General features: G+C 46.6%; 1 protein-coding gene and 1 pseudogene across 3 annotated transcripts; both read right to left on the bottom strand.

Moving 5' to 3' along the window:
- Positions 1–1,309: 1,309 nt before the first annotated feature.
- Positions 1,310–21,859, bottom strand: LOC310756115 (inhibin beta E chain-like). 2 transcript variants are annotated; one of them, XM_083599802.1, is made up of 3 exons: positions 21,840–21,859; positions 5,482–6,317; positions 1,310–3,129 (listed from the first exon to the last, which is right to left on the bottom strand). In XM_083599802.1, exons 2-3 carry the CDS (start codon positions 5,840–5,842, stop codon positions 2,408–2,410), a joined length of 1,083 nt encoding a protein of 360 aa, XP_083455928.1. In that variant the 5' UTR covers positions 5,843–6,317; positions 21,840–21,859; the 3' UTR covers positions 1,310–2,407. The 2 variants fall into 2 exon arrangements, with proteins under 2 accessions (XP_083455928.1, XP_083455929.1); XM_083599803.1 differs by lacking the exon at positions 21,840–21,859 and adding an exon at positions 12,877–12,897.
- LOC310756125 (large ribosomal subunit protein eL21-like) lies at positions 9,291–12,869 on the bottom strand (annotated as a pseudogene). Its single transcript, XR_014552297.1, has 2 exons — positions 12,352–12,869; positions 9,291–12,319 (listed from the first exon to the last, which is right to left on the bottom strand). The product of XR_014552297.1 is annotated as a large ribosomal subunit protein eL21-like (transcript).
- Positions 21,860–21,994: the final 135 nt, after the last annotated feature.

The following is a 21,994-nucleotide window of genomic DNA, read 5'->3' on the forward strand; positions in this document are numbered from 1 at the left end:
ATATTCTTTCAAAGTTCAAAGCAGTTTCAATAATAGAGATTGCTATATGTGGTATGTACTGTATACTTGTTAGACTTTTGTCTATAGTAAGCAGGTTTAGAATACATTTGTATTGTTTTGAAAACCTGCCACACTCCTTTGACTAGAGATGACAGTGGGGGGGTGTACTGTTTTGTTTTTGGATTTTTGGTTCTATTTATTTGTGCTTTTATCCTGTAGTTTTATCTTGTGGCCTGTGGATGAAGGGTGGTATATATTTAATAAGAAAAAAGGAATAGCTGGGTGATACTGTTTGCTGCCAAGGGCAGCAGAGCCTCTATCTAACCACTTCCAATGCTTTTAAATACTACATGTCTCTACTCTCAGTCTCCTGCAGGAACTTTTAACGTGGGCTCTTGTTTATGCCCCCAAACACCACAGAAAAATTGTAAGTGATAGTCACAGGCAAACTCGCTAACGTATCTTGCAAATGCCATTAGCTTAACTTCAGTATGAAGCCCCAGTAGAACACCCTGCATGCAATGGTTCTCTTGCAATGTGATGAAAGACAGAGAGTTTGATGATCTGGACTCAGAGGCCTCAGTGCATGTGTGTAACATGGCCTGGAATAATGGGTTGGTGCTCAACACTAACACAGGGTTGTTGGGAACAGATAAGCACCAAAGAGCAGAGAAAGAAATGAGAGCTGCACGGTACCTTCACTGTCAGAGGCACTATGCCTTTGAATACCCACTGTGGGAATTCACAGGTGAGGAGAGAGCTGTTGCCCCCAGGCCCTGCCTCCTTTTGGACTTCCCATAGGCACCTGGATGTCTGGCATCTGGATAAGAATTGCCTTCTAGCCGATCCAGCAGCACTTTTCTTACTTTCTTAGCTGGGGTGGGGGCTACTGGCAGAATGACATTAAAACCTTACGGTGGTTGGTACATCTGCTGCTCGGCATATAGAGCGAGATGAGCGCCGCAACCCCAGAGTCATCCACGACTGGACCTAACTGACGGGGTACCTTTACCTTTACATCTACATCTGCTGCTAAGAGGTTATTTGTTTGTTTGTTTTTGCTCAGCAGCAAAAAGTTCCCAATTCAATCCCTGTTGTCGCCTTTTAAGGCTGGAAGACATCTCTCTTTCCCCTTTCTTCCTCTCCATATATATATTTAATGCGTGTGTTTTGAACACTGTATTGCACTTCATTTATATGTTTGATGCACATCAAGGAAAAGTTCATTAATAAATTTATTATTTTTTAAAAAAAAACATATCTGGACAGTTTTGTGGATGAAAAACATTTCTCAAACCATGCTGGATTCTTTTTTAAAAAAACACATCATTTTTATTGATGTAATTCAAAAATAAAATAATATAGATAGATACATTAACATAAGTGCAACATCCATGCACAAATAAAAAAGGTATTAATGGTATCAAGGGCACCTTTGGCATCATTGTCACTGACTGAATGTGTGGCTCTGACTCTTAAGCACCCCCATTTTTCTGCACACTCATTGCAGGCTTTTCCCAAGTAAACACTTTCTAATCCAGCCAGAGACACAGGCGGGAACACAATGAAAGTGAGAGCCACAACCACGAGAATCCTTAAACTACCCAAAGCCAAGAACCCCAAATTCTATCCCACTGTATCTAACTGGTCAGGTCTGAAGGGGTTTTCTGTGGTTAATTCTCTCCAGTTGCATTTAGGAATCCTGAATGCATCAATAGCATATATTAAAAATGAACTGAATGGACTGAGACAAGTAGGCATGTGGACTACCTACATTCCTGGGGGATATGTTATGCTGGCTTTCCCCCAGCTGGCATTTGGACTAATCCCATCGGGCCATAGCTAGGGGTTGGGGAAGAGGTACAAGTGAATCTGCTGTGTGTGTCTGGTGGTGGTGGGAAAAGCAGAGATCAGAGGGGCTATCGAGTTGCCACTTCCAGAGTGGAACCTGAGTACAATAGTGTCCAAAGTCCAAATGGTCCTGTTGGTAGCCCTGCCTAGCACTATTTATGTGCTTTACTGTGAATGCTTTTGTCCTGAGGAAGGCAGGATTGGTTAAGGCCTCCTGCAACTTGCTCTTCTCTGCAGAAACCAAGGTTGCTCTATGAAGAGAGTCCAACACACCATCCTACCCAGCTTAGAAGGAAGCATCATGACTGTCACATGGGTGTCTAATAGGAGTATGGACTGGGGGACATGGGAGGGCAGGGGGCAGCTTCCCCCCCTAGATCAAGTAAAACAATAGAAATACTTAACTAACTGACCAATCATGCCAGTTCTGCCCCCCTAACAAAGTCCTGCCCCCCTAACAAAAATCCCGGCTACACCCATGAATAGGAGTAGTGGGAAAAGTCTTACATCTTCTGTTCTGCCCCTCTCAGCTTTCCCTGTGGCTAGAATCCTGCTCTTAGCTGCAACCGCAGGCATCAACAACCATGTCAGGAATGTCTGTCTTTATGAGGTTGCTATTGGGATCAAAGTAGAGCAGAGAAAGGGGCCGTCGCTGTGTGGGGACGCAGCAAGACCGGCCAGCAGTCTGGATGTTGTTGGCTTTGACCAAGTTGAAGACAGTTGTGTGGAAGGAGGCTGCTACCCCAGGTGAGCCAGCCAGGTGCATGGGGCACTCACCCATGCAATAGTTTATCTGATAACCTTCTGGCTTAAAGATCCAGTCATTCCAACCAATGTCCCGAAAGTCTACGTAATAGTCTTTTCTGCAGCACAGGTCAGAGTTCTGGTCACAGCTCAGGCTGCGCTTAGCTACCCGGTGGCCAGGCTCCCGTATCTTGGCCTTGACCATCAAGAAGGGCTGCTGGGAGCTGCCGGTAGCAGTCAGCAAAGAGTCGATGGTGGGGTGGCAGCCTTCACACTGCAGCTCCAGGCGCAGTGCCGTCTCCTCACGCTCAAGGAAGCTCTGCAGATCTGGCATGAGGGAGAAGGTGTGCCAGCTGCTGCCTTTGCTCTCCAGCTGCTGCCGCTCCCCAAGGGCCACTCGCTGCTGCCCTGCCAGGTAGACCTGCAGGGTGATGTTTTGGTGAGCCTTGAGGTACAGCCACAGCTCAGCCTGGAGGATGTGCATGTCTTGGCCTTTCGGATGTGTCAGCTGGAACTGTAGGACCCCGGAGGGCTCTGTAGAGGGGAAGACAATCAAGATGAAAATCAGGAATGCTAATCCTGCCCTGCCCCAGAAAAGCTACCAACATGCCTGAACCAGAGTCCTTTGATTAGGGTCAAAAATACGTTCAAAAGTTGCCTTGCCCTCACTTCACATTTATTTTCTACATTTGAATTATGCCTCTGAGGAACCCCATGAGGTAGATAGGCTGAGGGTAAGTGCACCTGTGAACATGTAGAGGGAGCAGCAGAACCCCACAAGGCGTCCCCAATATCCCCATCCTGGCCAGCTGCAGCCTCTGACCTTTGTGCGTTGTGCTTCAAGCATGGAGAATCCTCCTAGTGATGGGGAACGCTGATCATGCTGATAGAACCAACAGAGGTAGGGATGCAGGGGCTGGGACTGGTGTGTACAGTGTGTACTAGTGTGTACTCTATTCCCCTTCCACAGTCTTTAACACCTGGGGAAATAATGCCTGACCCTAATGGTGAATAACATGATTCACCTAAGGGTGCTCTTCTTACTAGAGCATGGCTCTAAACTAAGCAATAATGGTCTTTCTAATAGATTCTTGTTGTTCATTGGCTGCCAAAAAAGTCAAGCCCTGTACAAAACATGTGGGAAGGCAGGTTCTGCTGAAGCAGGCAAGCAATCCCAAATAAAAAAAGAACAACATAATTAAAAACAAAAGGAGGAGACTGCTGAAATGAAAACCTATCTACTACCCCACACTGGTTCTCACCAGCTGTTCTTCCACCCCCCCCTCTATAACTCTCTTATAAAAAGCCATTTCCTCTGCTTTCCTTATGAGCAACATCACTGCCCCCTTTTGGTGGGATAGCCTGGGATATTTTTTTTAACCACTTGACCCAACAACCTTAGAACAATATGCCAAGAAGCTTGATTGCTTAGTCTCACTCAGCATGGGGTGGCCTACCAGCCAAACATGGATGGGTTTTTCTGGTAAATATTTTTTATTTGCAGCCAAACAGATGTTGAGCCTGCAACACTAGGTCCAGGTGGATTTCTGCCATGCAATGGTCACAAAGGTCATTCCATAGTAGAAACAGCAAGAAATTGTACAAATACCTAAATAAATCCATGAAAATTCTGAGTGCTTATCACTAATACCACAATATGACCAATCTCTCCTTGCCCAATGGGGGGGGGGGGAGTAGGGAACCTGCAATCCTCCAGATATTGCCGAACTACAACCGAATGGCCAATGGTCCAGAGATTTTGGGAGCTGCAGTCCCCTGATCTAGACATTCTTCTGAGTGCACCTCACTGAGATGAATAGGAAGCAGCACAAGACCCTTGGTGCCTAAGTTCTCAGGAGCACACAGAAAGAAAGGGGTCAGAGAAATGGGTGTGTGTGACAGCTGTGTTCTCCCTTCACTGCCAGAGGTGTATGGGTCTGAATACCCATTTGCTGGGAACCACAAGTGGGGACAGTGCAGTTGCACACAGGTTCTGCTTGCTTGTGGGCTTCCGACAGGGGCACCTCGTTGGCCCATGTGAGAACAGGTTGCTGATGGGCCATCTTATGTTGTTAATTAAATTAGGCATCAAGCAAGAAAGCAACACAGTGGTGTGGGATATTCTTCCAACTGCCACCATTTGGAAGAATAGTAAATAACAGGCAAAAACCAACAGATGAAGCTTTCCCCCCACTGTTATATTTTTCCTGTCACACAGCTGTTAAAGGTATAAAAAGGGTAGCAATGCTACACTAGCTTCATCCTGCTTACTAGCTACTTCCGGTGACCCCATTCTACATTGCACATTAAGCAGAGAGGGCAGATGGTGGCAGGAGGTCATCTTTAAGAGAGAAGGTAGTATGATAGAGGCGTCAGCATCACTGTCTGTGCCACACAGACTCATTTCTTTTGCCACATTATAACTGCTGGTGGAACAAGTTTTGCGGGTTTTTAAAGAAGTGATAATGGCATGGAAATGCACACTGCTGGCAACACCACTTCTACTAATACCCTCTTCAGTCATCTCTCTCTCTCTCACTCAGAAAAAAACATCTGTCTGCAGCCTGATATATGCCACAGAAAACTGGATTAATGAGAAATTTAGCAACCTGTCCACTCTCACCACCACCACTAGTTCCTCCACCCACATTGCCCTTCTCCCCCTGCAGCTGATATTTTCCAGCACAGTCAGAATCTACCCAGATCTCCCATGGGTAAGAAATTACAGTGCAATGAATAACTACAAGTCTCTGCTCTCAAGAGCACTTTGTATGCAGCAAATATTTGCCGGGGGTGGGGGGAGCTGTTGGCACATGCAACTTACATTCTCTCCATCATAATATTCAAGTCCTGGGCCATGCACCAGGAAGAGCTATGAGCACTCACCTGTCTCTGCAAAACTAATGATCTCGTACCCCTGTTCGTCAGGCTCGGGGTTCTGCCAGCTGGAGAGGTGCCCAAGTCTGTCCATCCGGGCTTTGCCCAGGTGCAGGCGGCGCAGGGCATTGGCCACTGCCCCACGTGGCACAGGGTGGGTGATGTTGGGCCTCTCGCTCAAGTTTAGTTTCTGCAGGATCTGCTGCTTGGCTAATTCGACAAGAAAGGCTTTCTCAGCGCTGGGCTCCAGAGGCGGCACCTTACAGGAAGGACACGCAGGCTTTCCCTCGATCCAGGCCAAAGAAGTCCATAGTAGGGCCAGCGTGGCCAGAGGAGTCCAGCTGCCCTGGGGGCTGTAGGTGGGAGCCATGAAGAACCCAAGCGTGGTAGGTAGCAAGATGCAGCAGAGGAGGTGGTTTTGTTGCCACGTAGTTCTTCTGACAGTAACTAGAACTCACGAACCGTGCCTGTGCTGGGACCAGCTGCTTGCATCTTAGCCTAAAAGGAATGGCAATCTGCCCTGGGTACAAGGAGGATAACTGCTAACCCCTGGCAACTCCTTTGCTTCCTGTTGCTCTCCCTGCTTCTCGGGGGTGGGTGGATCTGCTGCTGGTGCCGAGGTGAAGCAGGCGTTGATCACTCAAGAGATCTCAGCTCATTGACTGGCTGCTCCAGAGTGTCAGGCAGCTATGTGCCTCAGTTTTTGTCACTCAGCCAGTCTGGCCCTGCCCTTTGTGCCTCTCTGATTGGCCGGCTCACCTAGTGCCCCAGGGAGGTTTCCTCCAGTTGGGGAGGAAGGGCTTAGCAAAAGGGGATTGCAGGCTCCCTTTGGTGGAAGCAGGTGCCTGAGGAAAGGGAACACAATTTGCCATGATGTAAAGCAAAGCAGGAGTTTGCATTGGGAAGGGCTTTTCATGGCCCCAGAGTGAAGAGGGGCTTAAGGCGGGAGAAAATGGCAAAGCATAGGGGTGGGATGTGGGAACAACCCCAGAGAAAATGTGCATTGCAGTAGTCCAAGTGGGAGAGAACTAGAGCATGCATCACTCTGGTGAGACAGTCTGCAAGCAGGTAGGGTCTCATCCTGCGTACCAGATGGAGCTGGTTAGACAGCTGCCCTGGACACAGAATTGACCTGCGCCTCCATGGACAGCTGTGAATCCAAAATGACTCCCAGGCTACGCACCTGGTCCTTCAGGGGCACAATTACCCCATTCAGGACCAGGGATTCCTCCACACCTGCTCACCCCGTCCCCCCAAAACAGTCTTGACAGGATTCAACCTCAATCTGTTAGCTGCCATCCATCCTTCAACCGCCTCCAGACACTCACACAGGACATTCACCACCTTCACTGGTTCTGAGTCTTTAATCTTTAAAGCAACAATTTTGAGAAGATGTTAGTGGGCACAGAGAAAGCTCCCAAGATACAGGTAAGAACAGGTAGAACCTCTAATCACATCTATCCAGCACCACAGTATGCTAGCAAGCAGATAAATTACTTAAAAGCCTTCTGAAATGATTGCTTCCTGGAACTCTCATCTTTCAGAAGCCACAAACTCCTTATCTGATGCCGATAAATCCTCTGGTGATTATTAACAAAGGTGAGGAAATGTGTCTGGGATTATCAACTGGTTTCCCTTTCTGGGCCATGACGTCTGTGGCAGGTGAGGTGCCACATTATTTGCACTGCTCAGGGTTCCATCACCTTGATACATCAGCGAAGTTTTGCTCAGGTACCAAGGTCCCTCGCTGGACTTGCGATCTTAACTTCTATGATGGAGACAAACCTTTGGATTGCAGTGCTGTCAGTACTAACAGCTTCTGTAACCACTTTTCTGCAGCTACGTTTCGCATCTGGAATATACAATGTAAACTAAAGAACCTGTGAAAATTTACTTCATTGACCTAACTCTGGCTGTGTAATTGGGGTTCTGTATTGCCTGGTCCTTTATTGCCCTGACACAGGGACTCCCTGCTGCTCTGTTTCCCCAGAGAGTAGAATCACTTGGAGAAACAACTGTGACAAGGAAATGAACCCCATCACATACCACGGTGGTGAGATTGTTGTTGCACCACCAGCAACACCAGAAATAACATCAGTATCAATGCTATTTGTGAATTAAACTGCCTGCAAAGGCATCACTACAAATTCTGGCAACAGAAGGTGAGGCTTATTAAATCTGGAAAGAAGGGAGGGACATATTATTACAAATAATAAGTTGATTCAATACCTTCTCCAATGAGACTCAAGATGGTTTATATTCTATGCCCCATAAATTCTAAGGGGAGAAAACATTATTCATAATACTTCTTTTGAATTCAGTGGGAATGAAAAGCACTGAACCTGGCTAGATAGCCCACACCCTATTTTTTATACAGTATCCAAATGGTTCAAAATACTTACACAACATTAAAATGGATTAAACTTAATTACTATTAAGTTAATTAGCAGAAGTCAAAAGGGAGTTGATTGCACCAGGCTGGGAAGCTCAAGATATGGGTTCTCTCTCTTTGTTGAGATATGCTGGGATTGCAAGGATGAGAGTCAAGCATGTGAAATAAATCACACTCCCATGTTTAATGCTGGCATCCCCCGGGGCCATTGTCATGTTGAAGAAGTATGTGCATGGGCAGAGGAATGGAGACAGTAGCTCTTAGCAGTGGCTTTATCTGGGGGAAAAGGTGGAGGAACTCACCCTCCCCCCTCACGCCACCAGCATGTGAACCTGAGTCAGGCAATTGTTCATCTAGCTCAATGTTCTACCAGGGGTGTGAAACCTTTTCCCTACCATTGACCTGTAAGAAAAATCATTTTGAAGCTGCAGCTAATAGCTGGTCAAGGCCAAATGGGCAGTGTCTGCTGAACTGCAAGATTGCAGAGTCCCCTTCCCACAACAGAAAGGCTCAGTCTCTTGTGGGTATTAGGTTGTAAGCCTTGGGTTCCTCGTCCCAGTTCTAAACTGCCTGGCAATGGTTCTCCAAGGGGTTGCAAGTAGTTGTTCCCAGCCTCAGTGGCGTAGCGTGGGTTGTCAGCACCTGGGGCAAGGCAAGTAATTTGCGCCCCCTAACCCGTGGATTTTAGCACTCGAGTGCGAGCGCGCCCCCCCCAGATGTTGCGCCCAGTGCGGCCAGCCACCCCTGCACCCCCCACGCTACGCCACTGCCCAGCCTCACCTAGATATTCCAAGGATTGACCCACCTGGGGGGCTTTTTCATGCAGCATACAAGGTACTGAATGGGAAAGGTCATAGTTCAGCACATGTGGAAGGCCACAAGTTCAGTCAGCCTTTCCAAGTAAGGCTTGGGAAAACTCTGTTCTGAACCCCTGGTGAGCTGCTGGCAGCTAATCCAGAGGAAGACAGTCCTGAGCTACCTGAACCAGGGATCTGGCTCCTTAGGTGTTCTGTCAGGCAAAAAACCAGGCACTTTCTTGCATATTCACCTCTGGTGACTGAACGGCCTAGTTTAAATCTCTCTCTCTGTCTCACTCGCTCTGTGTGTGTGTGTGTGTGTTGGGTTAGGATAGCGGGAGTGCAAATCCTTGCATACTTAGAATAATAGAATTGCCCCTGAGGATCATCTGGCAATACACCTTGCAATACAGGGAGTCTGGGTGGCCACAGTGAGGAGATTGCTGGACTTAGATTGGCATCCTTTGGCCTGACCACCACTGGGTACAAAGCCACAAGTTCAGTGCCCCCAAAATGACTCCCAACTTTGGCAAAAACTGCTCAACCCACCTCTGATACCGTATTTAGAGGACATGGGTGTACATAGCCCCATGTATGGATGGGCTCCAGAGTGATCTGTTCCTAAGAACTTGAAGCAGATTGAGATGTGGCTAATAGCAGGGGTTAAATTAGGCTTTATTTCACCCGGGTCAAGGGCCCGGTTTGGCACCCCACCCCACCCCCCATGCACATTTGCATACACTTACAGATAGCCTGGGAGCCTCAATGACGCTCCTCTTGAGGCTTCACCCGAGCCAAAAAATCAATATGGACTTGCTTTAAATTTAAATTTTAAGTTACAAAATTTAAAAAGTGATTTTTAAAAAAAAATGATTAATTTTTTTTAAAAAAATATTGATTATTTAATATTTCTAAGATCTACCTGGAAAATTTCATATTGCGATCTCAATGAGATCACATTGAAAAAAAGTATTTTGTACATACATGTATGCCTTATTAGGTTCTATTTAGGAAAAACGGGTCTTCTTGCAGTGAGTTAAATTTAAATTTTAAAGCAGCTCCATCTTGTGACATTAAAACCCATGAAGTTCTGAAGAGATTGGTGTTTTTAGTTTTGATGTATCTCAATGCTGGACTGAGCTTTTAAGGTTTTTGTGTAGTCAGACAAGGCCAAAATTGACACTTTTTTGAAATTTCAAGCCCTCATAACTCAGAAATGGGATGAGATAAAATGCTAAAATTCTAGATTTAAACTTAGTTTTCCTCATTCAACAAGAGTACAAAATATTAAGAAAATTGGATGACATGAGGTAAAAAAGTCGGATCACTTGACATGGAATGACCCAGAAACAACAAAAAGCACAAGTTCCTAGACCATTGCTGTGAAGATATAGGAAATCCTGGTGAAATTACAGAAGCTGGATAAGAGGGGATTTCCAGGGGGCTTCAGTGCTTTCCTGTTGCCCTTCTGAGAGATTACTAGAAGAACAATAAATTAATGTGGAGTACAGAATTCAGCTTTCCTTTGTGCAACTTTTTTTAACACAGAGACTATTATACAAACTTGGGTATAACGTTCAGCCTCACTGTATGCTATTGATCAGAGCAGAACCAGCCACCAAAACAAGGTATCCCCTCCCTTTTATCAGGTAACTACTTCTGCCTTCTTGCTGCTTCTGTTTTTGTTTTGTTTTTTAGGTAGTCAACATGATATTTCATTTTGTTCATATACGTCATAAACTCATATGAAATGAGTTCCAGAAGCTCTGGCTCCTTGCCATTCTTTCTCAGAAAGTGGGCTTCTCTTGGAGGAGCAGGCTGGTGTTTTAATTCAAACCAAATTCCCTTTTCCTTTCCTTTCCCCCATTTCTTTCATAGTCTTTCACCCACTGCAAGAAGCTGTCTCTGCTCTTAGAGTGCTTGATATACTCAATGTGCACATTAATTCTCTGGGCAAGAATCTTGCCCTTAACCTTCTTGCTCACAATAATGCCCACAGTACAATCATGCTGGGTAATGTTGTACATCCTTCCAGTCTTGCCATGGTAACATTTGTGGGGCATGCCTTTCTGAATTGTGCCCATGCCCTTTATGTCAACAAAACCACCTTTGCAGATGCACATGTAGGTGGCAAGAGGGACAACACCATGTTTGCAAAATGGTCTTGAGGACATGTAATGTGTCCGCCTCCTCTTCCCCTTGCTGTTGGTCATCTTGACGGATTAGGCAGGCAACACTCTCAGGGAGCACAGAGTGGTGGGACTGGGAGCGGGGCGGAGACATCCCGCTCGCCCTCAGCTGGTTTGGAAGTAGTGCCCGGGTCTGCTTTCCCCCCTCCTGTTCCTGATCCCCTTCCTTGCTGCTTCTGTTGTATAGGAATTTGAACCCAAGACCTGAGACGTTGAGTCTACCAGTTGAACAGCTTCCACAACTGGCCTTGACAGGGAGCAGTTCTGCTGACATTCAAGTATCTGGCTGTAGGGTAGAGGGGCACAATGGGATTAAAGTTCTTGGGATAGTTGGTTTTGGCTAGAGAAAGAGGCAACGTGTAAACATGGCTGTCTGGGAAAAAAACACTGGTGCAACATGATGCAACCGCAGGGCCAGGGCCGAAGTTCACAGCACACTAAGTTTGCTGGCAACTCAGCTCCCAGAATAGGCCAGGAATGTAAATAGTTAGCAACTGACCCTGGCATGATGCCAAGGCACACGGCCTACGGTGCCTACACCTGCTCAGAGACACCAGCTACTGTGCACGGAAGAACTATTGCGCTGGGACAAGCTTGTTATTCATCACGTTCTACATCCTGACTCTGAAAGTGTCTGGTTATGTGGACCCTTGGCTAGGACAGTAGCCAAAGTCTGGGAGGCAAATGAATTAGAGTGATGGAATACCCTTAGAGCAGAAATAATTTGAGGCCATGGGTTGTATCCAAATAAATTATACTCAAGCGTTGTGTGTGTGTGTGTAGAGCATTTCACAAGCGAGGTGTCACCACAGAAAAGGCCACATATGGACCTATTGCAGAGGAGGCACACAAAGAAGGGTCTCTGAGGATGATCACAGGATCTGGGCCGCTTCCTATGAGAACAGGCGGTCCTTGCGGTATTGCGGTCCTGAGCATAATTGGTACCAAGAAGGAGCCTTAGGGGGAAAGTCCCCATTGACACTTCCAGCCTGTGAAATTTGCAGCAGGCCATAGGCCTATTTTGTCCTGCACACTGCCTTGTCCTGTACCTCTTAAAGTTGCCATTTGGAGGACTGCAAAATGGGATTTCCTAATGCCTTTTATTCTAAGCCTTAGACCTGGAAACCTTCCTATCAATCTACCCCATAAAATAGCAAAGGAAGTGGAGGCCCCTCGGCTGTGTACAGTTCAATGGAGAGCAGGCAAGCCGACTCAAGGGACCAGAAGCGTCTGCTGTCCCGGGAAGCCTGGAAAACAGAATCTCCTCCAAACCATTCAGTTGTCTTTGGGAATCCCTTTATGGGGCCCTCATCTTTCTCTCCTGATTGGCTATGAGGGCTATATGAACTTCCTGTTTCCAAGGAACACAAATTTTGGAAGTATCAGACCTCATTGTCAGAGCCAGAGCTACGGGGGGCGGGGGGGACTTTTGTTCCGGGTGAAGCCTCCCAAGGGCGCCCTTGGGGCTCCTCGCCTGCCTGCCTGCCAGCCATGTGAGCACCTGGGGCAGAGCGGGATTCACACGGCATTGCCAGGTGAGGCTCTGGTTGGGAGCTGGGCTTGGGCCAGGAGCAGCGGGAGTGGCGCCGGCGGCCTCCAGGCCCCTCCTGTCCTCGAGAGCCCCTTTGGCTGCCTAGCGAAGGCGAGTTTGCTGTCTCTGGTGGGCCTGGGGCCCCCGCCTGGTGTCAGGGCGCGGCCTCGGCTCCTGCGCAGCTTCGGGTGCCTCCCCGATCCGCGGTGGGTGAAGGTCCCGCCGTGCCCCTTATCCCAGTCCCTTTGTGCAACTGGGGCGCTTAGAGGACGGGGAACAGCGTTGCTCCCTCCGCCATGAGTCGAAAGTCATCTTGCTCAGGCATCCATCCCATATCATGTAGATGGTTACCCTGGAGTAAGTCGCATTGTACTCTGTCCCTTAAAATACAGGACAGTACTATTTGGGGGGCACAGACTCCTCTGTCCCGTTTGGCCCCCGATTTGGCCCATTTTTGAAGTCATAAAAAGTAAATATTGGCCTTTGTGCACTCACCCAAACTTGCTTATCTCGTGTGCAACGTGACTGCTAGCTGCTTAGACAGTGAGCCCTCCCTCCCCTCCAAAGCTGGCCAATTGACGTTCCAGGCTAGCCAATAGTTGGGCTGACAGAGGCAGGGAGGCAGCGCGTACCTGCAGTTCAGGGCGGGGCCTGTTTAGCATGTGGCCAGCCATTTGGGGGAGGGGGCTTTCTTTATTTTGATCCACTACCTTTTTATTGGGATGCGGGTGGTGCTGTGGGTTAAACCACAGAGCCTTGGTGTTATGTACTGAGTTGAATAGGATCCAAACTGCAGCAGTCTGATTGGTCCTAGAACAATAGGATCCAAAAGGCAGCAGTCTGATTGGTCCTAGAACAATAGGATTCAGAATGCAGCAGTCTGATTGGTCCTAGAACAATGCAGCAGTATGATTGGTTGGCAGGAACCACCCAATCATGCTCCACATAGAAGTGAATCCACAACCTGATTGGCTTACAGTAGAATTCTGGAATTAGCCAATCATGTGCAGCCCATTGTGTAAATAATGTATATAAAGCAGATACTTTGAGGGGACTTTCATTCATTCCTCCTCACCACTATGAGCTGAATAAGGAGCATGAAATCACTTTGCAACTCTGAGTATATTTCACTAGGGCTTGCCGATCAGAAGGTCAGCGGTTCGAATCCCCGCGACGGGGTGAGCTCCCATTGCTCGGTCCCTGCTCCTGCCAACCTAGCAGTTCGAAAGCACCTCAAAGTGCAAGTAGATAAATAGGAACCACTCTAGCGGGAAGGTAAACGGCGTTTCCGTGCGCTGCTCTGGTTCACCAGAAGCGGCTTAGTCATGCTGGCTACATGACCCAGAAGCTGTCTGCGGACAAATGCCGGCTCCCTCAGCCTATAGAGCAAGATGAGCGCCGCAATCCCAGAGTCATCCGCGACTGGACCTAATGGTCAGTGGTCCCTTTACCTTGACCTTTTTATTATTAGCGTTTTGTCCCAGAAGCACCCACTGTGGTGTGATCACTGACCAGTTGTCCTCTATTAATCTTGCCAATTAGTTGTTTTTGAAGATGCTCTTTCCCCCTTCTCACACACAGAACTAAATGCATATTTTAAGATGCCACATGTCACCTACAACTGTTAGAACTGGTTGGGCTAAAAAAAAATAAATCAGCATTTTTCCAGCACTTCTTATACTCTTGTATTGCAGACCAACCTTGCTACCCTTTATATTACAAATGCAGGGAGAGGAAGCAGAGCCTGGCAGAATCGCCAGAACTTAGTGACTTCTAGGCAAATGCTAAAACTCCAAATGGTGACCTGCTCAGGGAAGCCGTTCCTGTCTGTTTAAATAGGCAGGAATGGATTGACCCACTGCCTGAGAACAGTGGCATAGCAACCAATACTTTCCAGAGGACTCTGGAGATCATATCTCTGGGAGAGGAATAGGGGGTATCCAAACAAGCTAGGATTCTTTGGGGGACTGTTAAAGTGGTGTAAGAGTGCTTTAAATGACGCTTTAGTTAAAATTCCTACATTACAGGGGGCTGGACTAAATGACCCTCAGGGACCCTTCCAACTCTACAATTCTATGATTCCATGAATGCCTATGGATAACATATGAATTCTTTTTAAAACACCTTAAATATGTGACAAGATCAGATGTAACAGTGGTTGGTGAACTTGTCTGACTATGGGGTGTGTGAGTCAGAGAATTGGCATTAGCAGCTATATGGAAAGGGATGTTGGAGGCATCAGGAAGAGAAACAGAATTTGTTGTTATCTCCACCTCTGTCAGGAGTGCGTGCAGGAGCCAGGCCCTGTGACCAGTAGGGCTTAGCAAGACTGGGGCCTTCCTAAGTTTGTTCTGGAGAGGCAAGGCACGGCTGCACAGGTGAGGCCGCTTGGTAACTCACTGTACCTGGTGGCAAGAGCCGGGAAGGGATATAAGGTCAGCATTTCCCTTCGGCTCTTTGCCACAGCAACAGGCTTCCTGCCTTTGGCTCCTTGACTCCTTGCTTCTTGGACCCCTGACTTCTTGATTCCCAGCTCTCTGATCCTCAGACTCTTGGCTTCCTGACTCCTGGCTTCTGGCCTCCGGTTCCTGCTCCCACCCTGCCATCTTGCCCCCGGTCCTGACAACCTCAGCCGGGACTTCGATCGCCCGTAGGCTGGACTGTGACAACCTCTTTGGCTGTTTCTACATTTACCATTCTGACAGGCAGAAGATCGGGAGTATGTGAGTCACTGAAATTAATGTGCATTGCTAACTTAGATCCATAAATTTCATTGGGTCTCCTACCAGTGGCGGAGCTTCATGCTCCGGCACCGGGGGGGGCGGGGGCGGAGAGCAGGCTGGGGCGGGGGCTGGTGCCCATCCTGGGGGTGGGGTGTGCTGCCTGCAGGGGCGGGGTGCCCAGCGTGGGTGGGGGGCAGCCGTGATGGCATGCTGCTGGGGGGCGGTGTGCTCCCCCCGCACTCCTCTTCCTCCGCACTCCTCTTCCTCCGCCAGTGTCTCCTACTCTGGTTGTTTTCTGCTGCTCCAGAGAAGCGCACACGGAGCAATGGATCCAAACTACAAGAAAGAAGATTCCACCTAAACATTAGGAAGAACTTCCTGAGAGTAAGAGCTGTTCGACAGTGGAACTTGTTGCCAAGGAGTGTGGTGGAGTCTCCTTCTTTGGAGGTCTTTAAGCAGAGGCTTGACAACCATATGTCAGGAGTGCTCTGATGGTGTTTCCTGCTTGGCAGGGGGTTGGACTCGATGGCCCTTGTGGTCTCTTCCAACTCTAGGATTCTATGAGTATGACCAGCATCGGAAACAACCCATTGTAATGGATTGCTTTGAAGTAATTTCATTCTGCACCAGGTAAAGTAATTTTTAGCCCCCCCCCAATGACCCATATTTTGCCTGACCAAAGGTGGCAACTCTACTTTCATGTAGATAAACATGTACTACAAACATGCTATCCTTTACAAGTACAATGTTAACAGTGGTTACTTTCTTCTGGAACTTCAGTGTGGCAAATTTTAGGAATAAAATTTATGTTTTCAACTAAATGTTGAACTGTATGCCCATTCTTAATTTGGTATTAGAGTTTTCTGTACTTCTCCAGTAATAGAAGTGGATGAGTCCATTATTTTTGTAAGGATGAAAGCTGCTTACTAGTTGAAACTATCAAATGGCTTGGATCCAACATTTAATTACTTATTTAGGATGTTTATAGAGACTTTCATATTAAAATAATTCACTGAGCAGTGTTGCATAAAATCAAAATGAATCCAGCAAAATTACGCAAGGAACAGAGGCATGTTTGCACACAGCTGATATCAATGTTCTGAAAATGCCTGGGTAGAAAGAGGAGTTTTAAGCAGGTTTTAGAAACCATCTCCTCTAAGTCCTGTTGCAATTTTTAACGTCTTAAAAACGTAAAAGAGCCCTCCTTGCTGGATCAGTCCTATCTAATCCAGCATCCTAGGCTCAATGACTAACCAGATGCTCACGAGAAGGCTGCAAGCAGGATGTGAACGCAAATCCCAGCAGCTGTTAGTCAGAGGAATATTGCTTCCAACTGTTGTGGAAGAACATTGCCATGGTGGCTACCAGCCATGGATAACGTTCCATGAATTTGTCTAATCCTTTTACAGACCAGTCAGTAGAGTATAAGACTCTTAATCTCAGGGTCACGAGTTAAAGCCCCACGTTAGGTGAAAAAATTCTGCATTGCTGGGGTTTGGACTAGATGACCCTCGTGGATCCTTCCAAACCTACAAGTTTGAGATCCTGTGATTTTGTGTGTGAGTGGGTGTGGCATGAAGAGAAAAAAAGAAGGGAGTTTGCTTGCATACCCAGCCTTCTCTGTTCCTAAAAGTGAGTGATCCTCCTCCTTCCTCTTTCCCCAATGAAGCTGATGATGGGGTCCCCTGTTGGGCTTTGCAACTATGTAAGTTACTGGTGCTGCAGGCGGTCATCAGGTCCCGGTCTCATTTGCAGGGAGAGGGAAATCCTGGAGACGGGAGAAGGCGGACTTCCAAGCAAAGCTGAAAACGTGCATGTTTTGTTGCTGCTAGTTGGTTGCTTTGCTGTTAAATCGAAGGAAGGGGATAATAGAATATCCTTTATCTTCTTCTCTTCCTTTTTCCTCCCCTCCACATCTCAGAAAACAATTAAAAATGGTGGAGAGATCAGACCTCCTTAACTGGGTAAAGACTGTGCAGTCTTATACTGCAATTACCATATAAGCATTTTTACTCAGAAGTAAGTCCCACTGCATTCAATAGGACTTACAGTCTGATATATGCCTGATCATTCTCACAGTTTCCATAATTATTATTATATTTGTATCTTGGCTCCAAGGAGAGCCAAGTCAGGAACTGCTTGACATGTGGACCTCTTAGCTGTGGGGAGAAGTGGGGCTGCCTTTGCTTAGCAATATGTGAAGGAGGAAAACACCCACCCACCCATGAAACTGCCTGATCCTGCGTCAGGCCACTTGGTCTCCAGCTCAACCATAAAAGTCACTTCAGGGGCTCAGAGGAACTTGGCAAGTTGGCAAGTTGCTCTTTACTGCTTTTCTATGGGTGACCGCTCAGTACATATTACCCTGCCTGTCTTCCGCAGAGGAAGGGGCTGAAAGAAAAGGCAAGGAGTCAATTAAAACATTAAATAAAAAATACAACTCTGTATTCAAATAATATATTCCCTACTTTTTATGCCCTTTAAAAACAAATGTGCTAGCCCGTATATACGTATGCGAAACTGAATATTTGACCTGGGTGAAATGAAGCCTAGTTTTGCCTTGTCTTTGTTCACCAGTAAGTTGCCACAGCCAGCCTCCACACAACAGGAACTCAAAGAATGAGCTTCTAGGTTGGAGAGCATGATTATTATTTTTTTGCCAACGAGCTTCAGCACCTATGTTTTCAGAAAGTACCCACTATCTTCACCCTTTCAACCTTTCCCCTGGAACTGTGGGGCCTAGGAACTTGTTTGGTGGGTTTAAAACGCGCACAACAGTTTGGGGATTCTCAGAAATCAGAGTGATGCATGCAATGTCTGGATATCACTCAAAGCAAGCCTTCTGGGTGTTTGGTATGTTTGCAGTCACGAAGTAAACACATGTCTCTGGCTTTGAGGGAGCATTGTGGAATCTACAACCCCAGACAAACAGCGTTTGGTGTCCCCAAACCGTGTTGTGTTTTGTGCAGGGCTTCCCAAAGCTCCATCCCCTATTCCAAAAAGCATCTAAGGGAATCTAGGCCAGAGGTCAGTACAGTATTTTGAGAGTCATGGTACACATTGCATAAGCTGCTGATCAATGGAGCATTTCCCAGAAAACAAACTTTGCACCCAGTCCAACTCACACACTAATGAGAAGCAGAAAGGCGTGACTGGCTTTACCTGTGCAACATCAATCATAGCATTTGTGCGTGAATACATATGTATACAGTGGTACCTCGGGTTACAGACGCTTCAGGTTACAGACTCCGCTAACCCAGAAATAGTACCTCGGGTTAAGAACTTTGCTTCAGGATGAGAACAGAAATTGCACAGCGGCGGCGGTGCGGCGGTGGGAGGCCCCATTAGCTAAAGTGGTACCTCAGGTTAAGAACAATTTTAGGTTAAGAACGGACCTCCAGAACAAATTAAGTTCTTAACCTGAGGTACCACTGTATTCTGGATAAGCCTACGAGTCTGCAAATGCCCTTTAGGAATTGCCCTTCATAGTCTCAATGCTATCTTTGCAGTCTTAAAGGTGAGAAATGGTTTTGTTGTGTATGTTTTTAAAACTGAAAACTGAGATAGCCAAACTGGAAAAGACATGGAAATGCAAGAGTAGGCTTTTAACAAATTTGATTGAACCAGATTATGTCTAAAGGACCACATTTTCCCATATGAGCGTCTTTGGACTCTGAGATCACCATCTGAGTTTTTTCTTCAGGTGCCATCTCCAAGGGACGTCTGCAAAGTGGCAACGAGAGAAAGGGCCTTTGCTGTGGTAGCTCTCCATCTATGGGATGCTCTCCCCAGGGAGGCCTGCCTGATGGCAATTTTGCCATCTTTTTGGCACCAAAATCATTTTTGTTTTCCCAGACACTTGAACAGCACCAATGATTGAATGGTTTTATCCTGATTATGTTTTAAATTTATTTATATATTGTTATGAGTTTGGGGTGTTAAATTGTATGCCAAGACTCTTCTAATCCCTGGATCCAGCAAGTGTTAAAATTTAACCAAGACTTTTAATTCTTAGAATAGCCAGGCTAACTTCCTGGTGAGGTGATAGCCTGGGTGACGAGACATTAAGAGGAACAAAGGAAAGGGGCTCTGTGTGAGACGGCAAATGGTTAGCTCCTGTCAACATGGAGAAATTCATATACTTTGTTCCCCTAAGCAAATAATCAACATTCTATTTTTTTTTTAATAATTTTTATTAACTGGCCAATCACATCAAATTAAATCACATCACATAGATTCCAAATTACAAAGCCAAATTTTTAAATTTTGTTGGGGGAACCCATACTTCAAGATCCAAAGGGGGATTCAGATCATCTTCTTATTACTGCGTTAATGTCCAAATCAGTCCCAATCAGTCCAAACAAAATTCATAATTCTATTCAGTCTTATCTTGGTGTTTCCACATCATATCTTGTTTATATAATTTCTATTTTTCCTTTACGATCTCTTCTGTTAGTCTCCTTAAGCTGATAAGCAAAATAATAATCCTGTGTGGATTTCCCGTTCCTCCACTAAGTCCAGATGGTTTCCATATATCTCCTTCGTAGATAACATCGCTCTTTCCATCATAAATTTGGCATTTTTCGCTCTTGAGTCCCACCGAGACGTATGTAAACAACTCTATTTCTCTCTTTCTCCTCCCAGACCCAAGAGCTCCAACAATGCCTCCCAAAATGGCAACGGCATTTTTAACTGCGTCATTCCAAAACTCTTAGCTTTCCAGCTTCGTCTTGAAACATTGCTTTGGTTCGAAAGTTTATCTCCACACAGCCTTAAATCCACAGCTTAAGTCCTTAGTTCCTGACTCATTTGGGGAGGGGATTCTTGTTAAATCACATAATGAAGGGCAGGTTGTTGTTTTTTCCCCTCCCCCCTCAAGTCATACCGTATCTTGACGTATCTTCTCATATTTTATTCTTGTCTTATTATCAGAGATCTCTTCTGTCAGCAGTCTTTACTCCCCTTTTTCCTTGAAGCATGTGCAATTTATCTCGTCCAAATTGTTTCTTTTGAAGATGCTTGCAACTAGCGGCGCGAATCAGGGACGGCGTCCAGGAGTGCCGAAATCCCACAGGAGGGCTTTGTGCCTAGTGCCCCCACCCCCACAAATTCGGGGGTGGTATAGGGCACAGCAGGCAAGGGCCGTCCCCCCCACCATCCTGGGGGGGTTAAGGAGGCTAATTACCCCCATCATAGCCTCCAAATTACCTCGTGTGGGTCGGAGAGATGTTATTGTCAGCCATCTTCCGATGCGCCACCTAGTGGCCCCCCCCCCCCGCAAATAATCAACATTCTACACCCAGGTAACTCAAATTCTACATCAAGAAAAGCAGAATTCTGATTTCTTCATAAATGTGTCTGCCCTTGTAGATTCTTCTTCTGTTCTTCTTGAGGAAGGTTTCAAGCTTTCGAACACCAAGCTGAGATTCTCAGAATGATGAATTGTGTGCCCATTGCAGCATCACTCGTGTGATGAGGTCACGGAAACACACCCTATGTACAGCTATGAATTAGACTGTGTTTCCACTGGCAAATTCACAAGGAGCCAATAGCCTGTACTTCTTTATGACTGCAGATCAATCCCTTTAGTTTTAGACACCAATTAAAATCTGCTTAGCAGTTTAACAAAAACAAACCCTGTTCTAGTGCTCATCCCTATATGGCAGACAGACTTTTCTAGTCTCTGGCATAACTGCCTGCTAGTGTCTATATGAGATTCATAGCAGTTTGGGCATTGGCAGTTCCCCTGCTATAGTGCTTCTACTTTTAAAAATATAATCTAGACCCTTCTTCTGATTTTCTGCTGTTTTGATACCGATTGATAATTTGCACAGGCTCTAAAGAAGCAATGTACTGCAACTCTATTGCCACCCAGTGGCAGTGTTGGGAATAACAATTAGTCTCCCAGCTCTCCACACTTCTACATTTCCCGCCGCTTTCTTGCAGAAAACCCATGCCGGTGGGGCTGGAGTTCAACAAGTGCCACAGGTTCCTCAGCTCCTCTGTGCATCATGATCCTCTCTTGCCATGATCCCCTCCTACACTGGCTGCCACAATTCCCTGCTGTGATGCCAAGACCCCCAAAGGTGTCATTAAATTTCTTTTTTAAATGTTCATGCCCATTTTTGCACTTTGGCCCCCATAGGATTGGCCATATGCCAATGCAGCATTTGGCCCCCAAAAGGTTAAACTGGATCCTGAGAACAGGGATCTCCATGCACAAAAACAGGACAAGTAATGTTGTATAGAGTTTCGCCATTCTGATCAAATCTGCCCATTTTTCTACCAGTTAAAACATGTTTTTGATTATGAATGTAATTGGTTTGATTTGAATATTGTGTCAGGGCCGGCCCACCCATGAGGCAAAGTGAGGCAACTGCCTTGAGTGGCAGGATCCACAGGGGCGGCCGATCTGGCCTCCAAGAAATGCGTCACCCACTGCTGCTGCTTTGATGGCAGCGACGGCTGTGGTGCGCTCCTTGGAGGCCAGATGTGCCACCTCCTTGGCAACTCATCCGCCAATGTCACTTCTACAGCAGTCTCTTGACAAATAGGAGGTGCTGCCAGTCTCCTTCCACCCCTAAGGAAGAAATGGCGGGGGCTGCCCTTTGGGGTCTCCTGCTCTCTGCACCTGCCCAGGGTGATTCAGAGCAAGCCCCTTCCCCACACCCTGCAATAGTCTTTGATTCCAACTGTTTGACCCCCCCCCCATTTCCAATGTAGATCTTCACTCACCCCCTCATTCCAGATGTAGATCTTCCCTGGCGGTGGCACGGAGGCGGCATTTTGTGGTTCACAAAAATGCTCTGTATTGTGTTACTTCTATATGAAGCCATCTTGATTCACAATCTTGACTGGGCCCTCAGCTGCTCATATTCTATAAAAGCAGA

This window comes from Podarcis filfolensis (assembly GCF_964270895.1).
Source record: "Podarcis filfolensis genome assembly, chromosome: 2".
NCBI lineage: Eukaryota > Metazoa > Chordata > Lepidosauria > Squamata > Lacertidae > Podarcis > Podarcis filfolensis.

Coding starts and splice junctions, on each gene's coding strand:
- LOC310756115 (XM_083599802.1), bottom strand. CDS start 5,842: ATGGCTCCCACCTACAGCCCCCAGGGCAGCTGGACTCCTCTGGCCACG. Junction 3,130..5,481: donor CATTAGTTTTGCAGAGACAG/GTGAGTGCTCAT, acceptor TCCCCTCTACAG/AGCCCTCCGGGGTCCTACAG.